This window comes from Balaenoptera musculus, chromosome 4 (assembly GCF_009873245.2).
Source record: "Balaenoptera musculus isolate JJ_BM4_2016_0621 chromosome 4, mBalMus1.pri.v3, whole genome shotgun sequence".
Taxonomy (NCBI): domain Eukaryota; kingdom Metazoa; phylum Chordata; class Mammalia; order Artiodactyla; family Balaenopteridae; genus Balaenoptera; species Balaenoptera musculus.
The window spans coordinates 89,643,365-89,661,823 of record NC_045788.1 but is presented as its reverse complement, the minus strand read 5'-3'; the positions used below and the strand labels follow the sequence as shown (position 1 = coordinate 89,661,823).

At 36.5% G+C, this 18,459-nt stretch overlaps 1 protein-coding gene across 1 annotated transcript; it reads left to right on the top strand.

Moving 5' to 3' along the window:
• The first annotated feature begins 2,861 nt into the window (after positions 1-2,861).
• HHLA2 (HERV-H LTR-associating 2) lies at positions 2,862-18,102 on the top strand. The gene is made up of 6 exons (XM_036849692.1): positions 2,862-3,210; positions 4,214-4,480; positions 11,797-12,114; positions 14,730-14,849; positions 17,214-17,272; positions 18,055-18,102. The coding sequence occupies exons 1-6, from the start codon at positions 2,862-2,864 to the stop codon at positions 18,100-18,102; spliced, it is 1,161 nt and encodes a 386-aa protein (XP_036705587.1).
• The last annotated feature ends 357 nt before the right edge of the window (positions 18,103-18,459 follow it).

The window sequence follows — 18,459 nt, the reverse complement described above, 5'->3', positions numbered from 1 at the left end:
GCAGTGAAAGCATGGAGTCCTAACCACTAGACGGCCAGGGAATTCCCTGCTTTTCCCATTTTTATGTAGACGTATCTGATATAGAAAAGTATAGCCATGTTAAAAAGGCCCTTTTCCAAGGCTGTATATTCATTTATTTTATTTTAGTATTTAAAATGTAAAAATGAAACTATAAATTATTAATTTACCAGGTTTCATTTTGATAGGATATTATGAAGGAATCTAACTTTACTTTTTAGAATAGTTTTAATCATTCTTGCATCTCATATCCTACAACAGATTGAGTACAACTTTGTAATAGTAGAGCTCCCAAATGATTTCTTCAAAATTTTCTTTTAGAGGTTTTAAAAATTATCTATAATCCCATCTCTAGAGAAAATCAGTTCCATTTACTTACTTGAATTTATATCATGTGTGTATGCATTTTGCCATCTATATTTTCTCACTTTTTTTAGTTTTCAAAGTGCTGTTTGTAAACCATGATTTTAATGGCTGCTTCATAATCTGCACAATTATTGGACTTAAGAATATGTTTTCAGGTTTCGTTTTACTGTTTTTTTAATGTGTGATTATAAATAACACGATAGTTAACACCATTGACATTTAATATTTAATTGAATTTATTTTTAGTATATTTCCTATAAAAGCAATACATGTCCACTGTAGAAAGCTTTAAAAATAACTGACAAAAACTATTTTCCAGAGAACCACTATTTAACATATACCAAATCTTTATTCATTTAACAGCCATTTTTCAGTACCTATTATATAACAGGTACTCCTTTAGATGTGAAACTTGTTCTTCAGAGTTAACATCCTTCTGTAAATTTAGTGATATGTCATGTCAGCCTCCTATGTGCAGAAATGTGTGTGCTTTTAAAAAGGGACTATGCTTCTTAAAAGTTGCATTGTAATCTGATTTTTCTCCTGTAATATTAAGAGCTTTTTTCGATGCCATTGAACCATCTTTTACAGTATTATCTTTAATGGTTGCAGAAGTATTATTTGTGTGAATGTACCATAGTTAATTTAATGAATCTCCTATAGGCAGACACTTTAATTCTTTCTTTTCCAATTCCTGTTTGTACTTAAAATCTGTAACTTGTATATTTTGCTTCTCTTTGATAGTATAACTAATATAACCTCCACATGAGGAATGACCAGTTGGAGAAGCAAGATCCCAGATATGTATATAGGACATCCCTCTTCCATGACTTCCACACGAACGCACAGGCAGCTCTTTCTGTCTTCTGCATTCTTATACCATCTCTATGTGGATCTCAAGGTAAGCACCTTTATAATACACCCAAGTGTCAGTTGTTTGTATCAATAGGTAGGAACATGAGCCACAAGGCAAGAGGGCTGTTTCCTCTGTAGCCATAGCTTGTCAACTTTTCTAACTTTTCTTCTATCTACTCTAAGGTTCTTTCTAATCTGTTATCTGCTACCAAATATAAAATCACTAGAAAGGCAAGTTTGATTGATTGGTTGATTTGTTTTTTTTTTAAGTGTAAGCTTGGTACTTACTTGACACTTGACAAAAGGCGTTATCAGCTTTGCTAGGCCCTGTGGCAGGCATTTTAAATTATCCAATGAAATATTAGAGGTGTTTAGTAGAGCAGTTAGGGAGGTTGACAAAAACACTCCTTTTCTTTCCCACCTTTCCATGTCTTTCTTCTCAGCTTGATGCCACATTCCTCTAGCCCTTTGACAGAGATAGACTAAATCACTCTAAGGCAAAGTGGGACATGGCAGAGTGGAAAGAGCCTCAGAGGAGGGGGCAGAGGAAAAAGACTTTGTGACAAGGCCATACGAACACCCGATTATCCCATCTCGGGTGGCTTTGACCAAGGTCAAAGGAGTTTAGTCCATTGTCCGTAAGATAAGGTCCTTTCCAGTGCAAATGTCACAGAATTCATAGATAGGGCACATGATCTACTTAAAATGTTTTGTGAATTGGTTAAAAAATCTGGATACTGCCTTCAGTGATTATGAAATGGTTAAGTATATTTTCTTTGCAAAAACCTGATTGTGATGAGTCCATTTGCTTTTTAAAATCACCTTCTGAAGTTGACAGTAAAAAAATATATATAAATATATATATATATACATATATTTATATATATATACACACACATATACAAACTTATGTATATTAGGAGGATTGGACCTCTACATTTATATTCAGAATAATATTCCTTAACTATATTTTGATGGACTCATAGTATATCCTGAGAGTTGTCTTAAAGCCAAAATAAATGAATCACTTCATTTCGCCTTTTGGACTCCTCCTCTTTTGTGCACCCTTTCTTGAAACTAATGTCTACATATTCCCAACAGACCCCTTAATGCAGCATTGTCTTCTACATGCTCCAAATATTTCCTAACCCAAACAAGTTAAGTTTATTCTATTCTTTTAGGGCCTGCTGGCTCCAGCTAGCTGGATAAACTAATTTGTTATTGTTATAGTAGGTGTTAAAAATGAATGTGTTCAGGGAATAAAAATCAACAGGAATCTTTAATTTATATAATATACATAATTTCCAGCAACTGTAGCAGGCCAGGATCAGAGGAGAGATGAGACTATTGATCAAGCATGGAACAAAGTTTCTATGCTTTATGCTGTTGTCAATTCTCATGGTTACATTGACTACAACAGATACTCGATTGAAATTGCAGACACTCAAACATAGAGCTTCATGGCTTGTTTCTAGTAATTAGACTAGCAAGTGTTCTTGATAGATGATGTGGTCTGTTAATGATCAGGCTGCTGACTAGGATAGTTCTTCTAGGTAGTCCTGATATAACCCTTGATAAGCACCCATCACTAATTCTCTTCATAACTGCTCTTGCTTTTAGATATGGTCTTTTTAGCTTCCTTAAGTCATGTTAGTATGAGTTGGCAAACAGTCATTGGAAGACTTGATGAAGATGTAATTCTCCCTTGCTCATTTGAGAGTGGGCCCGATGTTGTAATTCACTGGAAGAATCAAGATAACTACGTTTACTCATACTACAAAGACAGTGACCAGTTGGAAAAGCAAGATCCCAGATATGTAAATAGGACATCCCTCTTCCATGGTGAAATTCACAATGGGAATGCCTCCCTATCTTTCAAAAGATTAAAGCTTCAGGATGAAGGAATTTACATGTGCTATGTGGGGACATCATCTGGAAAAATCATAAACAAAGTGGTACTAAAAGTGGGAGGTAAGTGTACATATAACATTTTACAAAACATGACAATGATACCATTCCATGTTTTCTGTACTGCCTTCTTCTTAATTTAATGTGCTATGGGCTTCCTTCCAAGATAATACATACAAACTACCTCATTATTTTTAATGCATAGTGTTTCATAGTTTAGACATGCTATAATTGATGCACCTCTTCCTCCATTAGTAGGTATTTAGGTATTTCTAGTGTTATACGTTACAAAAAATGTTGTGATGAACATCCTTATATTTAATACCGGGAAATGATCTGAAACAAAAGTATCAGAAGTAAAATTTTAATATGGCACTTATACCAGCAGCATAAGAGTATACATTTTCCCCTTAAGTCTTATCAACACCTAATATTACCCATCTTAAGAAATTCTGCCAATATGATAGCTTAAAATTATTGAATTGATTTAAATTACATTTTTCTGTTTTCTAAATGAAGTTAATTGTAATACTATATGCTTTCCTCCTGTTTGTATTAACTTTATTTATCTAATAATTTATTTATTGGGAGGGGCATTTTCTAATGGGTTGTTTTATCTAGCTCTTGTTCTTTCTCCCTCTGTTCTATTTATCTGCTTCAGACCTTGACTCAGAAATCTAAGAATTATGGGTAAACAAAGAATCAAAAAGGCTCTGAGTCAGTACCTAAAGAGTACAAACTGCTGTGTGAGCTCTAGTTTATCAGCTTTGACACCCACATTTTGACTGCTCAGTGAGGCCATTAGATTTTTTTTCTAGAATTCTTTCTAGAGAATTGAGCTTGCTAGTTGCTATGTATCCATACATGATCTTTTTTCCTTGTAGATCACCAGACTATAGCTTAAGGTTCTACAGAGTTTTTGCTGTTTTTCCTTTCAGAAACTGCCAAGTTTTGCTCACAAAGCTTAGCTTTTCATTTCATGGGTATTAAAGTAATGTGTTCTGCACAGATGGGCTAAAAAGAAGCTAATGACAGTTCCTCACGTGCCCTTCTTTCTCCCACATAGCTTTTGTCACACCTGTGATGAAGTATGAAAAGAATGCCACAAACAGCTTCTTAATATGCAATGTGTTAAGTGTTTATCCTTATCCAATTATCACATGGAAAGGGGATAATACACCTATCTCTGAAAACAATAAGGAAGAAGTCGGATCTTTGGGTCCTTTTTATATTAACAGTAGAGTAAATATTACAGGATCAAATTCATCTTATCAATGTGCTATTGAAAACACATTGCTGAAGCAAACATGGACAGGGCGATGGACAATGAAAGGTAGGCTCCACAAGGCTTTACCTGTGTACCTGTGCTGTCAGAGATTGGGAGGGAATGGGGTTTGATTTACAGGTTAAGAGAGGAACACAAAGGAAGGAAATGCATTTGCAGCAGTTAGAAGACCAGGACTGGAGTCCCAGATCTAATATTACTGGCTCTATTACCTCAAGCAATCATTTTTACTTCTGAGCGCTGGTTCCTCGTTGGTAAAATGGAAGCAATTCTTACCTTGCAAGGTGTTTATGAGTTGAAGGAAAACAATTGTGAAATGGAAAGCAGAAAATACCTCCATGAACATTACTGTTTTTCTCTATGGTTCTTCTACATAGAATTTTCTACCTGCATTGCACTTTAGAAGATCAGAAGAGAAGGAAAGGATGCTTGTCTCCCAGCAGGTCACAACCTCTAATTTTTGCCAGTTTTTCAACCAACAGAAATTAGTATTGCTTCTGTTTAGTCTCTTTATGTTTAGTCTTCTTAAGTAGTATTAGCCCATTAATCTTTATCAACACCTCTACTCCTTCCTCTCATTTATTTGAACAAACCCAAACTCTCACCAGTCTCTATATCTATAAGCTACTGTTTAAGAAGAGTTTAAGGAGAAGAAAAATTATTTTGACACCATTTATCTAACTCTGAGGAAAATTATCAATACTGTTTTATACTTCACTAGAAGAAAAGCAAATTTTTTCTGTAAATCTCTATTATATGGGGAAAGTGGAGGTTAGCTTTCCTTTTTGGCCTTCTCTCCCCCTGAGTTTCTTTTTTTTAATATTTAAATTTATTGAAGTATAGTTGACTTACAATATTATATTAGTTTGGGGTATAAAACATAGTGATATTTTTATAGATTACACACCATACAAAGTTATTATAAAATATTGACTATATTCCTTGTGCTGGACATTACATCTCTGTGACTTATTTATTTTGTAACTGAAAATTTGTATCTCTTAATCATATTTAACTATTTCGCTTCTCTTCCCATCCCTCTCCCTTCTGGTAACCACTAGTTTGTTCTCTGTATCTGTGAGTCTGTTTCTGTTTTATTATGTTTGTTTGTTTTTTAGATTCCACATATAAGTGAAAACATACAGCATTCGTCTTTATTTCTCTACTTATTTCACTAATTATAATACCCTCCAGGTCCATCCATGTTGTCACTATAGCAAGATTTTATTCTTTATTTATGGCTTAGTAATATTCTACTTTGTGTGTGTGTGTGTAACTCAAATCTTCTTTATCCACTCAGATGTCAATGGGCACTTGGTTGCCTACATATCTTGGCTATTGTAAATAATTGTGCTATGAGCTATGAACATTGGGGTGCACATATCTTTTTGAATTAGTGTGTTTGTTTTCTTCAGATAAATATGCAGGAGTCAAATTCCTGGATCATATGGTAGTTCTATATTTAATTTTTGAGGAACCTCCATCATGTTTTCCATAGTGATTGCACCAATTTAAATTCCCACCAACAGTGCACAAGGATTCCCTTTTCTCCACATCCTCACCGACACTTGTTATTTGTTGTCTTTTTGATAACAGTGATTCTGACAGGTGTGAGGTGATATCTCATTGCAGTTGCATTGATTTGCATTTCCCTGATGATTAGTGATGTTGAACATCTTTTCATGTGCCTGTTGGTCATCTGTATGTCTTATTTGGGAAAATGTCTACTCAGGCCTCTGCCCATTTTTAAAAATCAGATCATTTCGTTTTTTTGTTTCATATTGAGTTGTATGAGTTCTTTATATGTTTTGGATATTAAACCCTTACCAGGTATATCATTTGCAAATATCTTCTACCTTTCAGTAGGTCACCTTTCAGTTTTACTGATGGGTTCCTTCCCTGTGTAAAAGTTTTAAAATTTGATTAGGTCTCATTTGTTTATTTTTGCTTCTGTTGCCCTTGCCTGAGGAGACAGATCAAAAAAGTATTGTTAAGACTTATATCAAAGAGCACACTACCTATATTTTCTTCCAGGAATTTTATGATTTCAGTTCTTACATTTAAGTCTTTAATCTGTTGTGAGTTTATTTTTGTATATGGTATGAGAAAATATTCTAGTTTTATTCTTTTACATGTAGCTGTCTAGTTTTCACAACACCACTTATTAAAGAGACTGTCTTTTTTCCACTGTATATTTTTGCCTCCTTTGTTGTAGATTAATTGACCATAAGTGCATGGGTTTATTTCTGGGTGCTCTATTCGGTTCCAGTGATCTATGTGTCTGATCTTTGTGCCAGTACCATACTATTTTGATTACTATAGCTTTGTAGTGTAGTTTGAAGTCAGGGAGCATGACAACTCTAGCTTTGTTCTTTCTCAAGATTTTTTTGGCTATTTGGCATCTTTTGTGTTTCCACACAAATTTTAGAATTATTTGTTCTAGTTCTGTGAAAAATGCCATGGGTATTTTGATAGAGGTTGCATTGGATCTGTAGATTGCTTTGGGTAGTATGGACATTTTAACAATGTTAATTTTTTCCAATCCATGAACACAGAATAGCTTTCCATTTATTTGTATTGTTTTCAATTTCTTTCATCAGCGTCTTACAGTTTTCAAAGTACAGGTCTTTCATGTCCTTGGTTCGATTTATTCCTACATATTTTATTCTTTTTTATTTAATTATAAATAAGACTGTTTTCTTAATTTCTCTTTCTGATAGTTTTTTATTAATGTACAGAAACACAACTGATTTTTTGTACATTGACTCTGTATCCTGCAAATTTATTGAATTTGTTTATTAATTCTAATAGTTTTTTGGTGGAGATTTTATGGTTTTTTTATGTATGGTATCCTGTCATCTGCAAATAGCAACAATTTTAATTCTTTTCTTCTAATTTGGGTTGCCTTTTATTTTTTTTTCTTGTCTGATTGCTGTAGCTAGGATTTCCAATACTATGTTAAATAAAAGTGGCAAGAGTGGCATCCTTGTCTTGTTCCTGATCTTAGAGGAAAAGCTTTCAGCTTTTCACCCTTGAGTATGATGTTACCTGTGGGTTTGTTATATATGGCCTTTTTATGTGAATGTATGTTCTCTCCAAACCAACTTTGTTGAGAGTTTTTATCACAAGTGGTTGTTGAATTTTGTCAAATGCTTTTTCTGCATCTTTTGAGATGATCATGTGATTTTTATCCTTTGCTTTATTAATGTGGTATATCAGATTGATTGATTGATGGATATTAAAACATCCTTGCATCCCTGGGAAAAATTATACTTGATCATAACATATGATCCTTTTAATGTGTTGTTGAATTAATTTGGCTTACAATATTTTGTTGAGGATTTTTGAATCTATGTTCTTTGGGGATATTGGCCAGTCATTTTCATTTCTTGTAGTGTCTTTGATTGGTTTGGTATCAGGGTAATGTGGCATTGTAGAATGTGTTTGGAAGTGTTCTCTCCTCCTCAATTTTTTGGAATAGTTTGAGAAGGATAGGTATTAACTCTTCTTTAAATATTTGGTAGAATTCTCCTGTGAAGCTATCTTGTCCTGGACTTTTGTTTGTTGGAATTTTAAAAATACTGATTCAGTTTCATTACTAGAAATCAGTCTGTTCAGCTTTTCTATGTCCTCCTGAATTAGTCCTGGAAGAGTATAAGTTTCTAGGAGCTTATCCATTTCTTCCAGGTTGTCCTATTTGTTGGTGTATAACTGTTCATAGTATTCTCTTATGATTGTATTTCTGTGATATTGGTTGTAACTTCTCCTCTTTCTAATTTTATTTATTTAGCACATCTCTTTTTCTTGATGAGTCTGACTAAAGGTTTTTCCAATTTTGTTTATCTTTTCAAAGAAACAGCTCTTAGTTTCATTGATCTTTTCTATTGTTCTTTGGTCTCTACTTCATTTATTTTCACTCTGACTTTTGGTATTTCATTTCTCTACTAGCTTTGGTCTTTATTCATTCTTCTTTTTCTATATCCTTTAGAAAAGATATGTTATTTGAGATTTTTCTTATTTCTTGAGGTGGGCCGGTATCGTGATATACTTCCCTCTTAGAATTGCTTGTGATGCATCCCATAGATTTTGGAACATTGTGTTTCTATTTTCATTTGTCTCAAGGTGTTCTTTGATTTCCTCTTTGATTTCTTCATCGACACTTTGTTTTTTAGTAGCATATTGTTTGGTCTCCACGTTTGTGCTCTTTCCAGTTTTCTTCCTGTAAATTGATTTCTAACTTTATACTATTGTAGTCAGAAAAGATGCTTGATATGATTTCAATCTTCTTAAATTTATTGAGACTTGTTTTATAACCTAGCATTGTGACCTATCCTGGAGAATGTTCCATGTGCAGTTGAAAAGAATGTATATTCTGATGTTTTTTTGTATGGAATGGTTTCTAGTTATCTATTAAGTCCATTTAGTCTAATGTGCCATTTAAGATCATTTGCTTATCTGGGAAACTATTTCTTCTTCAATTCTGAATGATAACCTTCCTTGGTAGAGTAACGTAGGTTGTAGGGTTTTTCCCCTTTCAGCATTTTAAATATATCATACCACTCCCTTCTAGCCTGCAAAGTTTCTGCTGAAACATTAGCTGATGGTCTTATAAGGGTTCCCTTTTATGTGACTCTTTGTTTTTCTCTTGCTGCCTTGAAAATTTTTTTGTCTTTAACTTTTGCCATTTTGATTATGATATGTTGTTGTGGATCTCTTTGGGTTCATCTTGTTTGGGACTCTTTGAGATTCCTGGACCTGAATATCTGTTTCCTTCTTCAGATTAGGGAAATTTTTAGCCATTATTTCATCAAATATGTTTTCTACCCATTTCTCTCTCTCTTCTCCTTCTGGGACACCTATAATATGAATGTTAGTATGCTTGATGTTGTCCCAGAGGTCCCCTTAAACTATCCTCATTTTAAAAATGTATTTTTTCTTTTTTGTTGTTCTGATTGGGTGGTTTCCACTATTCTATCTTCCAGGTCACTTATACATTCTTCTGTATTACCTAATCTGCTCTTGATTCCCTCTAATTTTCATTTCAGTTATTGTATTCTTCAGCTCTTTTTTATATTTTCTAATTCTTTGTTGAAGTTCTCACTGTGTTCCTCTGTTCTTTTATTGAGTTTGGTGAGCATTTTAATGACCATTGCTTTGAACTCTTTATCAGGTAAACTACTTCTCTCCATTTCATTAGGGTAGTTCTTTCATTTGGAACATATTTCTCTGTCTTTTCAATTTGTTCAACTCTCTGTTTGTTTATAAAATTAGGCAAGACAATTACCTATCTCAGTCTTGAAGGTATGTCCTTGTGTGAGAGTCTCCCTATGCAGTCTCTGTGTGCCCAGTGGCTTTGGTGGGAGAGCTGGATATGAAGCAAGCATGGAGAGGGGCTTTTTCTGGGGCACACCAGGGCTATTACTGGCACGGGCTGGAGCTGGGGGTTGGGGTGGGCTAGAGTTGGAGCCTGGTATGGACTGGGGCTTCTCCTCAGGTGTGTTGGGGGCTGCTGCCTTGATGAGGGGTGGGGACTAGAGCTGCACCAATCACAGGCCAGGGCTTCTTCTGGGGCATGCTGGGGGTGCAGCCTTGGTAGGCGCAGGCTGGAGCCAGGGATCTAGAGCTGGAGCCTGGCACAGGCCAGGGCTTTTCCTGGGGCATGTGAGGACTACTGCCTTGACAGGGGTGGGGCTGGAGCAGTGCAGGGTCTCCCTCATGGGTGTGGGTCCTGACTAGATCACTTCTCTTCCCCTCCTATTCACCTTGGTGTATTTTTTTCTTTATATCCTTAGTGATAGATGGGCCATTCTGCTGGTCTTCAGGTCATTCTCAGAGAGAGTTGTTCTATATGTAGTTGTAGTTTTAGTGTGTCTGTGGGAGGAGGTGAGCTTGGGGTCCTCCTACTCTGCCATCTTGGTCCTGCCTCCATCCCTGAGTTTCAAATTCTCAAAATATTCACCAAGAAGACACTAAAAATATGAATTATTCACTACCTTTATATGATGTCAATAGTGTGAGCAGCCAGTGTTCTCTGTTCATCAGCCAGGCAGCAATGGAAACATGGGAAAGGGATGAAAATATTAAATTGCAAATATTTTCTATGGAAAATCATAATTTCTCATGTTTATTCAGAAATGAGTATCCTGGAGTTCCAACAGTTCCTTAGGCTCAACGCTATTTTGTCTTGTTGAGGATCTATTATGTGCCAAGCTTTGTCACTCTCAGACTGTGAACTTAAGAACCAGATGTGTACTAGATGCTGTGGACTCTTACTTCTGGATCCACAGCATCTAGTACAAACATGTAAAAATAAAACTAAACCAGGAACGTAGCATACAAAGAGAGTGAGTAATTCTGTTCACTGTGGTTGGGTATGGATCAGGTTTTTACAGAATATATGCTTAAGGAACTTGCATAAGGGCAGAATTTTAAAAGAGCAGTAGGAAATTCCAGGAGAACATGGGCATTCCAGGCAAAAAACATACTATATGCAAAAGCACAGAGGAGTAAATATTGCTTGAATTTGTGGAAATATAAATGGTTGAGGGTTAAACTGAAGTATCAAAAGATAAGCCTAGAGTAGAAGGCAAAAACCAGATCAAATGCCTTCATCTTGCTAAAGAGCTTGAGCTAGCCCTGGAGGTAGTATGGAGCCAAAGAAGGATATGAAACATTGGAGTGACTGGAAGTGGCATTTTAGATGGCTTGCTTTGGCATCACTCTCTTGCAGGTGGACTGCAAAGTAGGTATGTCTAGAACCAGGGAGAACAATTCATGGTAGTCCATAGAGGTCAGCTGACAGAACCAGAGAATAGGAAGGACAAGATGGAGTTAGCTCTGGAGGGGCAAGCTAAGAATACCCAGCAGAGTCCCTGTTCTAAGAGTTTGGGCCAGTGAGGAATTACCTGCACAGTTAGAAATACACTTCTTATGTGCAAGAAAAGAGACTCTGTCTTGAAAGAGAGATTAAGAAGTGGTTGAGGCCATGAAAGTAGCAGAGACTGCCATGGTATAGATAGTGACAAGGACGTAACTCCAGCACTCAAGGTCAGCAGAAGAAGATCACTGAGTTTAAAGGGCTGATAACCATAGCAACATTCTTGAGTGATCACCGTCAGGCTGTAGGATTTAAAAACCAGGTGTGTCACCTCCCTAGCTGGCCCAGGCTTAGGCCTCCTGAAGCCTAAGCTTAACCTTGGTGGGAGACTTTGAAATAGTGGTAGTAAAGCTTTTAATAAACTCCACAGCACAAATATCTCATTGCTTTCCAAAAGGTATTTTCAAAGATATTTCTAAGTGTAACTTAGAAAATTCATTTGAAAATTTTGTTTTCATTAATCTTTACTTTTCTATTCTGTTGTTAGATGGCCTTCGTAAAATGCAAAGTGAAAACGTTTCACTCTCGTGTAAACCTGAAAACAGTTTTTTCATACCAAATCAAGATTTCATAGTCATTTGGTCCAGAGTGGACAGTGGGAATTCTTTGGTTCTGGCTTCCTTTCTGAACTCCTCACAAGAAACAATTATCAATGAACCCCTACTTTCACGGAACAAAGAGCCGATAAACCTGCATGACTTCTCTCTGACTTTGAAGGATCTTCGTCTTTCAGACAGTGGGGAATACTTGTGCAATATTTCTTCAAGCAAGTATACTTTACTCAGCATCCAAACACTGCATGTAGGTAAGTTACAAGTAGGGTTGGATAATGGTTTTCGGGTACAGCATTAGAGATTGTGAACATCAAACAGGAAAATTAGGTTGCCATTTCAAGAATACCTTTGAATAGAATTTCTGAAAATACTGTCTACAGGGATACTTCCAGTCAAGACAATCTCCTTCCTTCAACCACAGGCAAGTCTTGCATAAAAAAAAAAAAAAGAAAGAAAGAAATTACTCCCAGAAGATTTCCTTTTTAGGGTTTCAGGGCTTCAGAAATGAAGAGGGAACCTATATGTTTTGTTACTCTGTGGGCTGAGCATCTTCAGTTCTTGCTTACCACTGTGCCTCATCTGTGCCTCAGGGTCTGGGTTTGGGGAGTTGAGGCTGTGTAGGCACAGGAGAAAGTTAGAATTTGGACTCTGCTGGATGCTGGGGAAGCATGGTCTGTGAATCTGGTGAAAACAGTTATCAAAGGACATTTGAAACATTACATGTATGCCTGATTTGGCTTATTTTTTTTTTTTTTTTTTACCTCTATTGGTAGCTAACTGGTAAAACTCATTAATTAAAATATTTCTAGTCCAGTATCCATAGAGTCATGGAATGTGTACTCATGAAGTTGACTTTCAAGGTGGGCTGATCACCCTTACCCTTAAGTGATCAACTTGACATCATTGGAGACCATGGCGCTTCTCTTTCTATTCTTTATTAAAATATGAGTCAGTGGAACATATGTTTTAGAAATATTTTTATCATTCTAGTTATGAAAATTAGGAGAAATAACAGATTTGAAGGTTTGGAGATTCTATGTAGGGTGTTTTGGAGATAAGAATACAGAGTTGTCCTTGGGTCAAGGACAACTTCAAATAGATAGAAACTTCAAGACACTGAGTGATAACACTCCCTTTGTAGAGTTGCTACTTTGAGGGTACTGAAAACTGAGATGCAGATGAAGCTCCTATTTTTCCCCCAAATAGGATTGTCACTTTTATGTAAAATACAGTTAAACTTTAATTCTATTTTCTTAAATGTTGGATTCATTTTGGAGTTTAGAAAAATAATCAGGAAGAAACAATCTGAAGACCACATCTGGCCCATCTTTCTAATTAGAGGTCTAATTTTCAGTTTACACAAAGTGAAGCATCATGACCATTCCATCTCTGTCAAAGAAGAGCTTTTCAGAACCTTTCATTCTGAAGTAAAATACTGGTCAGTTGAGACTACAAGAGGGTTTGCCCATACTTCCCCCCAGAAAGAGGTCTATAGCAGGAACTACCCCATCAAGGCAGGGAACAGGACAAACATTCTTTCAAGGAAACTTGGTGTTCTGTACTGAATTGCAATTTTCTGCTTGCTACCTTGCCCAGGAAATACTGCAGTATTTGAAAAGGAGGCCCAGATAGTGGGGCTTATGATTCCTAGAGTCTGGATCTTCTCTAGAAAGGTTGCACTGAATTGAATGAAATGAAATAATTCTTGCTAAATTTTGCTGCTGAATCAATATGTGATCTTGGACAAATCCCTTTACAGATGGGGAAACTGAGGGTCATGGATAAAGTAAGAAGATATACATTGCAGAATTTTCTTCAGGAGGAAAAATATGCCTATGAAAACACTTTAGGAAGTCAACATTTCTACTTAATTACTCCTTCTCTACATGGGTATAGAATTTCAGGATGACAAATATGTGGAGAGATTGTTTTATTGGTTGTAAAACATTAAGTAAAAGTATATTCATAAAAATTGACATCCGTTATACAGAGCTGTTCATTTTAAAGAAAAGCCATAATTATCTTCCCCCCTGAATTTGACCTCTGTTCTCTAATGCTTGCTCCTTACTCTTTGGTAGAACATGGATTGTAAGATTAGCTGGTTCTGACTTTGGTTACTCAAGGTCTCCAAGTTTCTGGCTTCTGAGTTCCCCACTTCCTTTAATACTAATTATAACAATGCTAGTTCCAACCAAGATGCTGAAAAGAGTTCTGGCTCCTCCAGTTATTCCTGAGGAGCTCCAAGCACTATTGGTTATCCTGGTGGTCACCTGTCACCTTTTACTCAAGATCATGGCTCCTACTCAACTCTTCTCATCCCCTCTGCACTGCTCATCTCTATTCCTCTAGGAGCCTGACTACTCCAAGCCAAGGGTACACTGCAACCTCCCTTCATCCCCCAAGGAATATGCTAGGCTAAGGTTAGTTTGTAGTCATAATTATTCCTTTGTAAAAGTGTGTTGATTATCTTATTACAATAAAAAACAATAAAGACTTAAAATACATAGAAGACTCATTGTCTCTCAAGTTTCAGACTTTTTCTCTCCTGACTCTCATCCCCACTAGGCCCTAAATTGGTTAATATCACAGCTTTGGCAGGTTTCCCACAATAGACACATTGAGGTTGGGAGGTATTATTTATGCTCATGAAAAACTCTGGTCCAGACAGGGCTGTTGTTCATATCTTTAACGGGTCTTTTCACTAGGAAGAGTCTTTTCACTAATATGAAATCTGTCTCCCATCCAGAATGCAGAAATAGCTAGTTATAAAATTAGTAAAGATACTCTACTCACCCATCTATACATTTTCTTTTATTTTCTGGTAACTTTTCTTCCAGCTTATAGACTTTTTGTTTGTTTTATTTAGAAGCAAGTCAAGGAACAGTTGTCGGAATAATTGTTTCAACATTGGTGGTAGTCGCAGTTTTGTTGCTTTCAGGGGTAACTCTAGCCGTTAAATCAAGAAGATGCATCTGTTTCCGCACAGGTAATATCTCTTGGAGGATTTGGTCTTGTGCCTGGGTGTTCAGGTAGAGGTTTATCAAAGATACACCTGCAGCTGCACACCTACACTGCTGCTAGGCATGTAAATAGATCTGAATTTTCTGCAGAGTTGTTTTTAAACTTTTTCAAAAATTCTTTAAAAGATGCCCACATTTCCACCTAACTATTTACTTCTAGGAAATTATCCTGAGTTAAATGGTCAGAGACACAGCAACCTATATACAAGCACATCCATTGAATCACACTGCCAGTTTTTCATTGAATATTTTAATAAATAACAGGAAATTGATTAAGTGAATTGAAAGTCACGTGTTATTTAAGTTGTTTTATTTGTCTTTTTTCTACTAAAGAGAGAAAATTTAGATCTGGCAGTAAAATAATACACAGAATGATCTGAATTATCTTGCATTGAAAAATAGCTGGAAAGAAGCCAAAACGTTCTTTGCCTTTGTAGAGAGGTACTACACATCTCTCCACCACACATCTGCCCAGGTACTTCTATTATGTCTGGACTTCCTTAAGTCCCTGGGCTCTGTTTTCTCTTTCTTTGAGCTTCCCCTATAGTTGCTACTGCTCAAAACAGCATTGTCTTTGATGGGCTATTTTATTTTAATCCTTGTTAAGTTTTAAAAAAAACTTTTTCTAAATTTTCTGCTAGAAACCTGTGTTACTTACAGCAATTTAATTACTTGTAGTAATTTAACATGATACATTAAGATTCCATGGTCACAGGACTTCTTAAAAGACTTTGCTTTTATCAGCAGAATTAGATCTATGAAAAGCTTGGATTTACTTATTTCCACATTTTACAGATCAGAAAACTAGAATCCAGAAAGTTAACACAAATGCTAAGTAGGTATGTGAAACAGACTCTTATATGCACCACCTAAGATGACCCAGCTAACCAGTGGCAGAGGTAGATCTAGGCCCCAAGAAGCTCTCCCTTCTTTCATAATCTCTCCGAGAAAGCTCTGAGTGTCCTGGGAGGTTGAAATAGATCGCATGTCCCTTCTTTTGATTGATATTTGCCTATTGTCCCTGCTGAAGTTAGGGTTATTTGATATAGCAGACACCATTATTGAAGGTAGGATTTTAAGGGTGATAGTGAGTGAGGATTTCACGAGTTGTAGCCCTGTGATTGTTTATACTAATAGGTCAGTCCCCTTACTTGTTGCTCCTGTCTCTTAGCTGCCAGAAGTAGAAAAAGATGGGAGGTTGCAGGTAGTCTAGTTTGTCCCCCACATGCAAACCCTAATATAATGATACTTGTGATTAGATTAGGTTCAAATTATAGGAGAGGGGGCACTACATACTGCTCAAGAATGATGGTTTAGTTTCTATATTGGAAGTGTGCACAAGTGAAGTTCCAACACAAAGCACCTGGCACACTCAAAACTGGACAAAGGGGAGCACAGAAGACAGTGCATTCCCCCAGAACTTTGCTAGAAAACCTGAACTTGAAGGGACAAGGAGAAAGAGCGGTGCCCAAAACCTGCAAGGAGAGTCATGGAACAAGCTGTGTTGTAAGGAGGGCGACCTTCACTCAGAGGACACAGCTAGACTATAGGGAAGGAGCTAGAATAAGTACCTGATTTTGCCCTTCCCTCCCTTTGATCTCCACCCCAACTGGAAACCAGAGGGAAGAGAAGCCCTGCAGGTAGAACCCATCCAGGTCAGCTTCCCGTGGCAGAGAGCAGGATGGATTCTGATTCTGGAGGAGCAGTCAGGAGATACCAGCAAAAACCATGTTAGGGTATTGACCACTTAAAATAAAAAGAAGTTCCACGGTTCTGTAGTTAGGTGGGCTGAAAATATATTTCATGCTGTTAAACTAAAAGTCACAACACCTCCAGTTCCCAGGTTGTTGTTTCATATGACTATGGCTTGTATGTTTTCTTTTTAAAGTCCCTTTTCTATCAATCACTCTGTTTTAAAATGCCCTTAGTATAAATGATCCTAGATTTTAGCAAGACCCAGAAGGAAGGCCTTCCTTGAGAAATGACATTATGTCTCTTTTTCCTATCCATCACCACCTTGGCTATTTTCCATTGTTTATATTTGGTAGGAATCAGGCCAACAATCTTAAAGAGCCAGGAATTGCTGGCCTGGTTGAATTGCCTTTATCCCTGCTTTGGAGGACTTGAATCAGCCATAAGAATTTACTGCTGTCTGTTTCTGATGAGGTATTTGTACATTAAATGCATTTTTAATGCTGTTTGTTTGCTGGAAAAAAGATTTGAAGAGGGGAGTAACTAACGTGCTTCTAATAATTATACTGAGGAGGGAATAAGGGAGAATTTGGGTGTTTGCGCAGACATGTTTTTCTAAGTTCTGTTTTTTCTTGTAGAAGGGCAACCATCTACTGATCAGAAATCTAGCCATGCCGGTACTGCAGAAGAAAACATGGTAAGGCATTTCCTTTACCAAACTATTTATAGTATAAGGATGCTACTCTAAAAGGTAATTGAAGTTTTGACTGATTCACACATCATCATGCAGGACTTTTACACAGAAAAAAAGGCAGGAGGGATTGCAGGATAATAGAATGGGAAAAAAAAATACACAGGCTTTTCCCACTGTAATTAAACATGCTCTACTTGCTTAAATAAGTGCTTGCTCTTATCATCTCCAACTGTTATTTGTAAAGATGATTTCAAATGGCACTATGCACCAATATACTTATTATTCTGATGGAAACATGGGATTGCATAGGAGTGGAAGGCAATACAGATAAAGAAGAGAAAAGCAGACTATAATTTCTGCCCGGACTCAGACTGCTGACCTTCTACACTTTTCCAGCCACTTCTAGGTTCCTTCAGAACTTATAATTCACTTACGAATTATAGCTTGATTGCATACTTCCTTTTTGCTGCACACCTTTTATTATTTATGAGTTCCATTAATCAGAATAAATAACAGTAAAGAGTGGGGTAAACTTGTTTTTCTACTTGTTAAAATCTCAGGAACATCTAGCAGGAAAATTAAAATTGACTGATAAGACCCAGACTTCATAACTACTTATTTTATAACTGTCTCATGGATCTCTGATTACAGATGCAAACAGTAGCTTAAAGCTCCCTCCTCCCCAAAAAACAAAACAAAACGCTACCGGCATTAAATACTTAAGATAAAAATGGTTATTCTGACATGAACAACAGTGATTTTGAGTCCATTTTTCTTGGTTCTAGGCTCTTTCAGAATATTCATTCATTAAAGAAAGTGAAGACAAGAGTTGACAACACAGCACAAACATCCTTAGTATCCAGTGGTCTCACCTTCCCTTTCTTCACTGCGCTTCCAGCAATGGCTTGTCATGACCTGACAATTCTACCATTGCAAAGACTTGTGATACTGGAAAGAGAATAATTACGTTCTTTCTCACGACCTAAGAATCATTCATTGACCCCCTATATGCATCAAGATTATAAATGCCTGGATACCAAGGGTTCCAGTTCAGCTTGGAAAAGAACTATCTATCTCATTCATTTACATTCCTTCTGCAATCAGCCCAGGAGGCTACAGTGAGGTTTCCGCCAAGAACTCAGAAGAAATGAACCACTAAGAGATGATTCAAAATCTGATTAACTAATGAT

Excerpts from the sequence above, each read along its gene's own strand:
- HHLA2 (XM_036849692.1), top strand. The coding sequence starts at position 2,862 with ATGGTCTTTTTAGCTTCCTTAAGTCATGTTAGTATGAGTTGGCAAACA. Across the intron at positions 12,115-14,729 it reads CATCCAAACACTGCATGTAG|AAGCAAGTCAAGGAACAGTT; the intron begins GTAAGTTACAAG and ends TGTTTTATTTAG. Across the intron at positions 17,273-18,054 it reads GTACTGCAGAAGAAAACATG|GCTCTTTCAGAATATTCATT; the intron begins GTAAGGCATTTC and ends TCTTGGTTCTAG.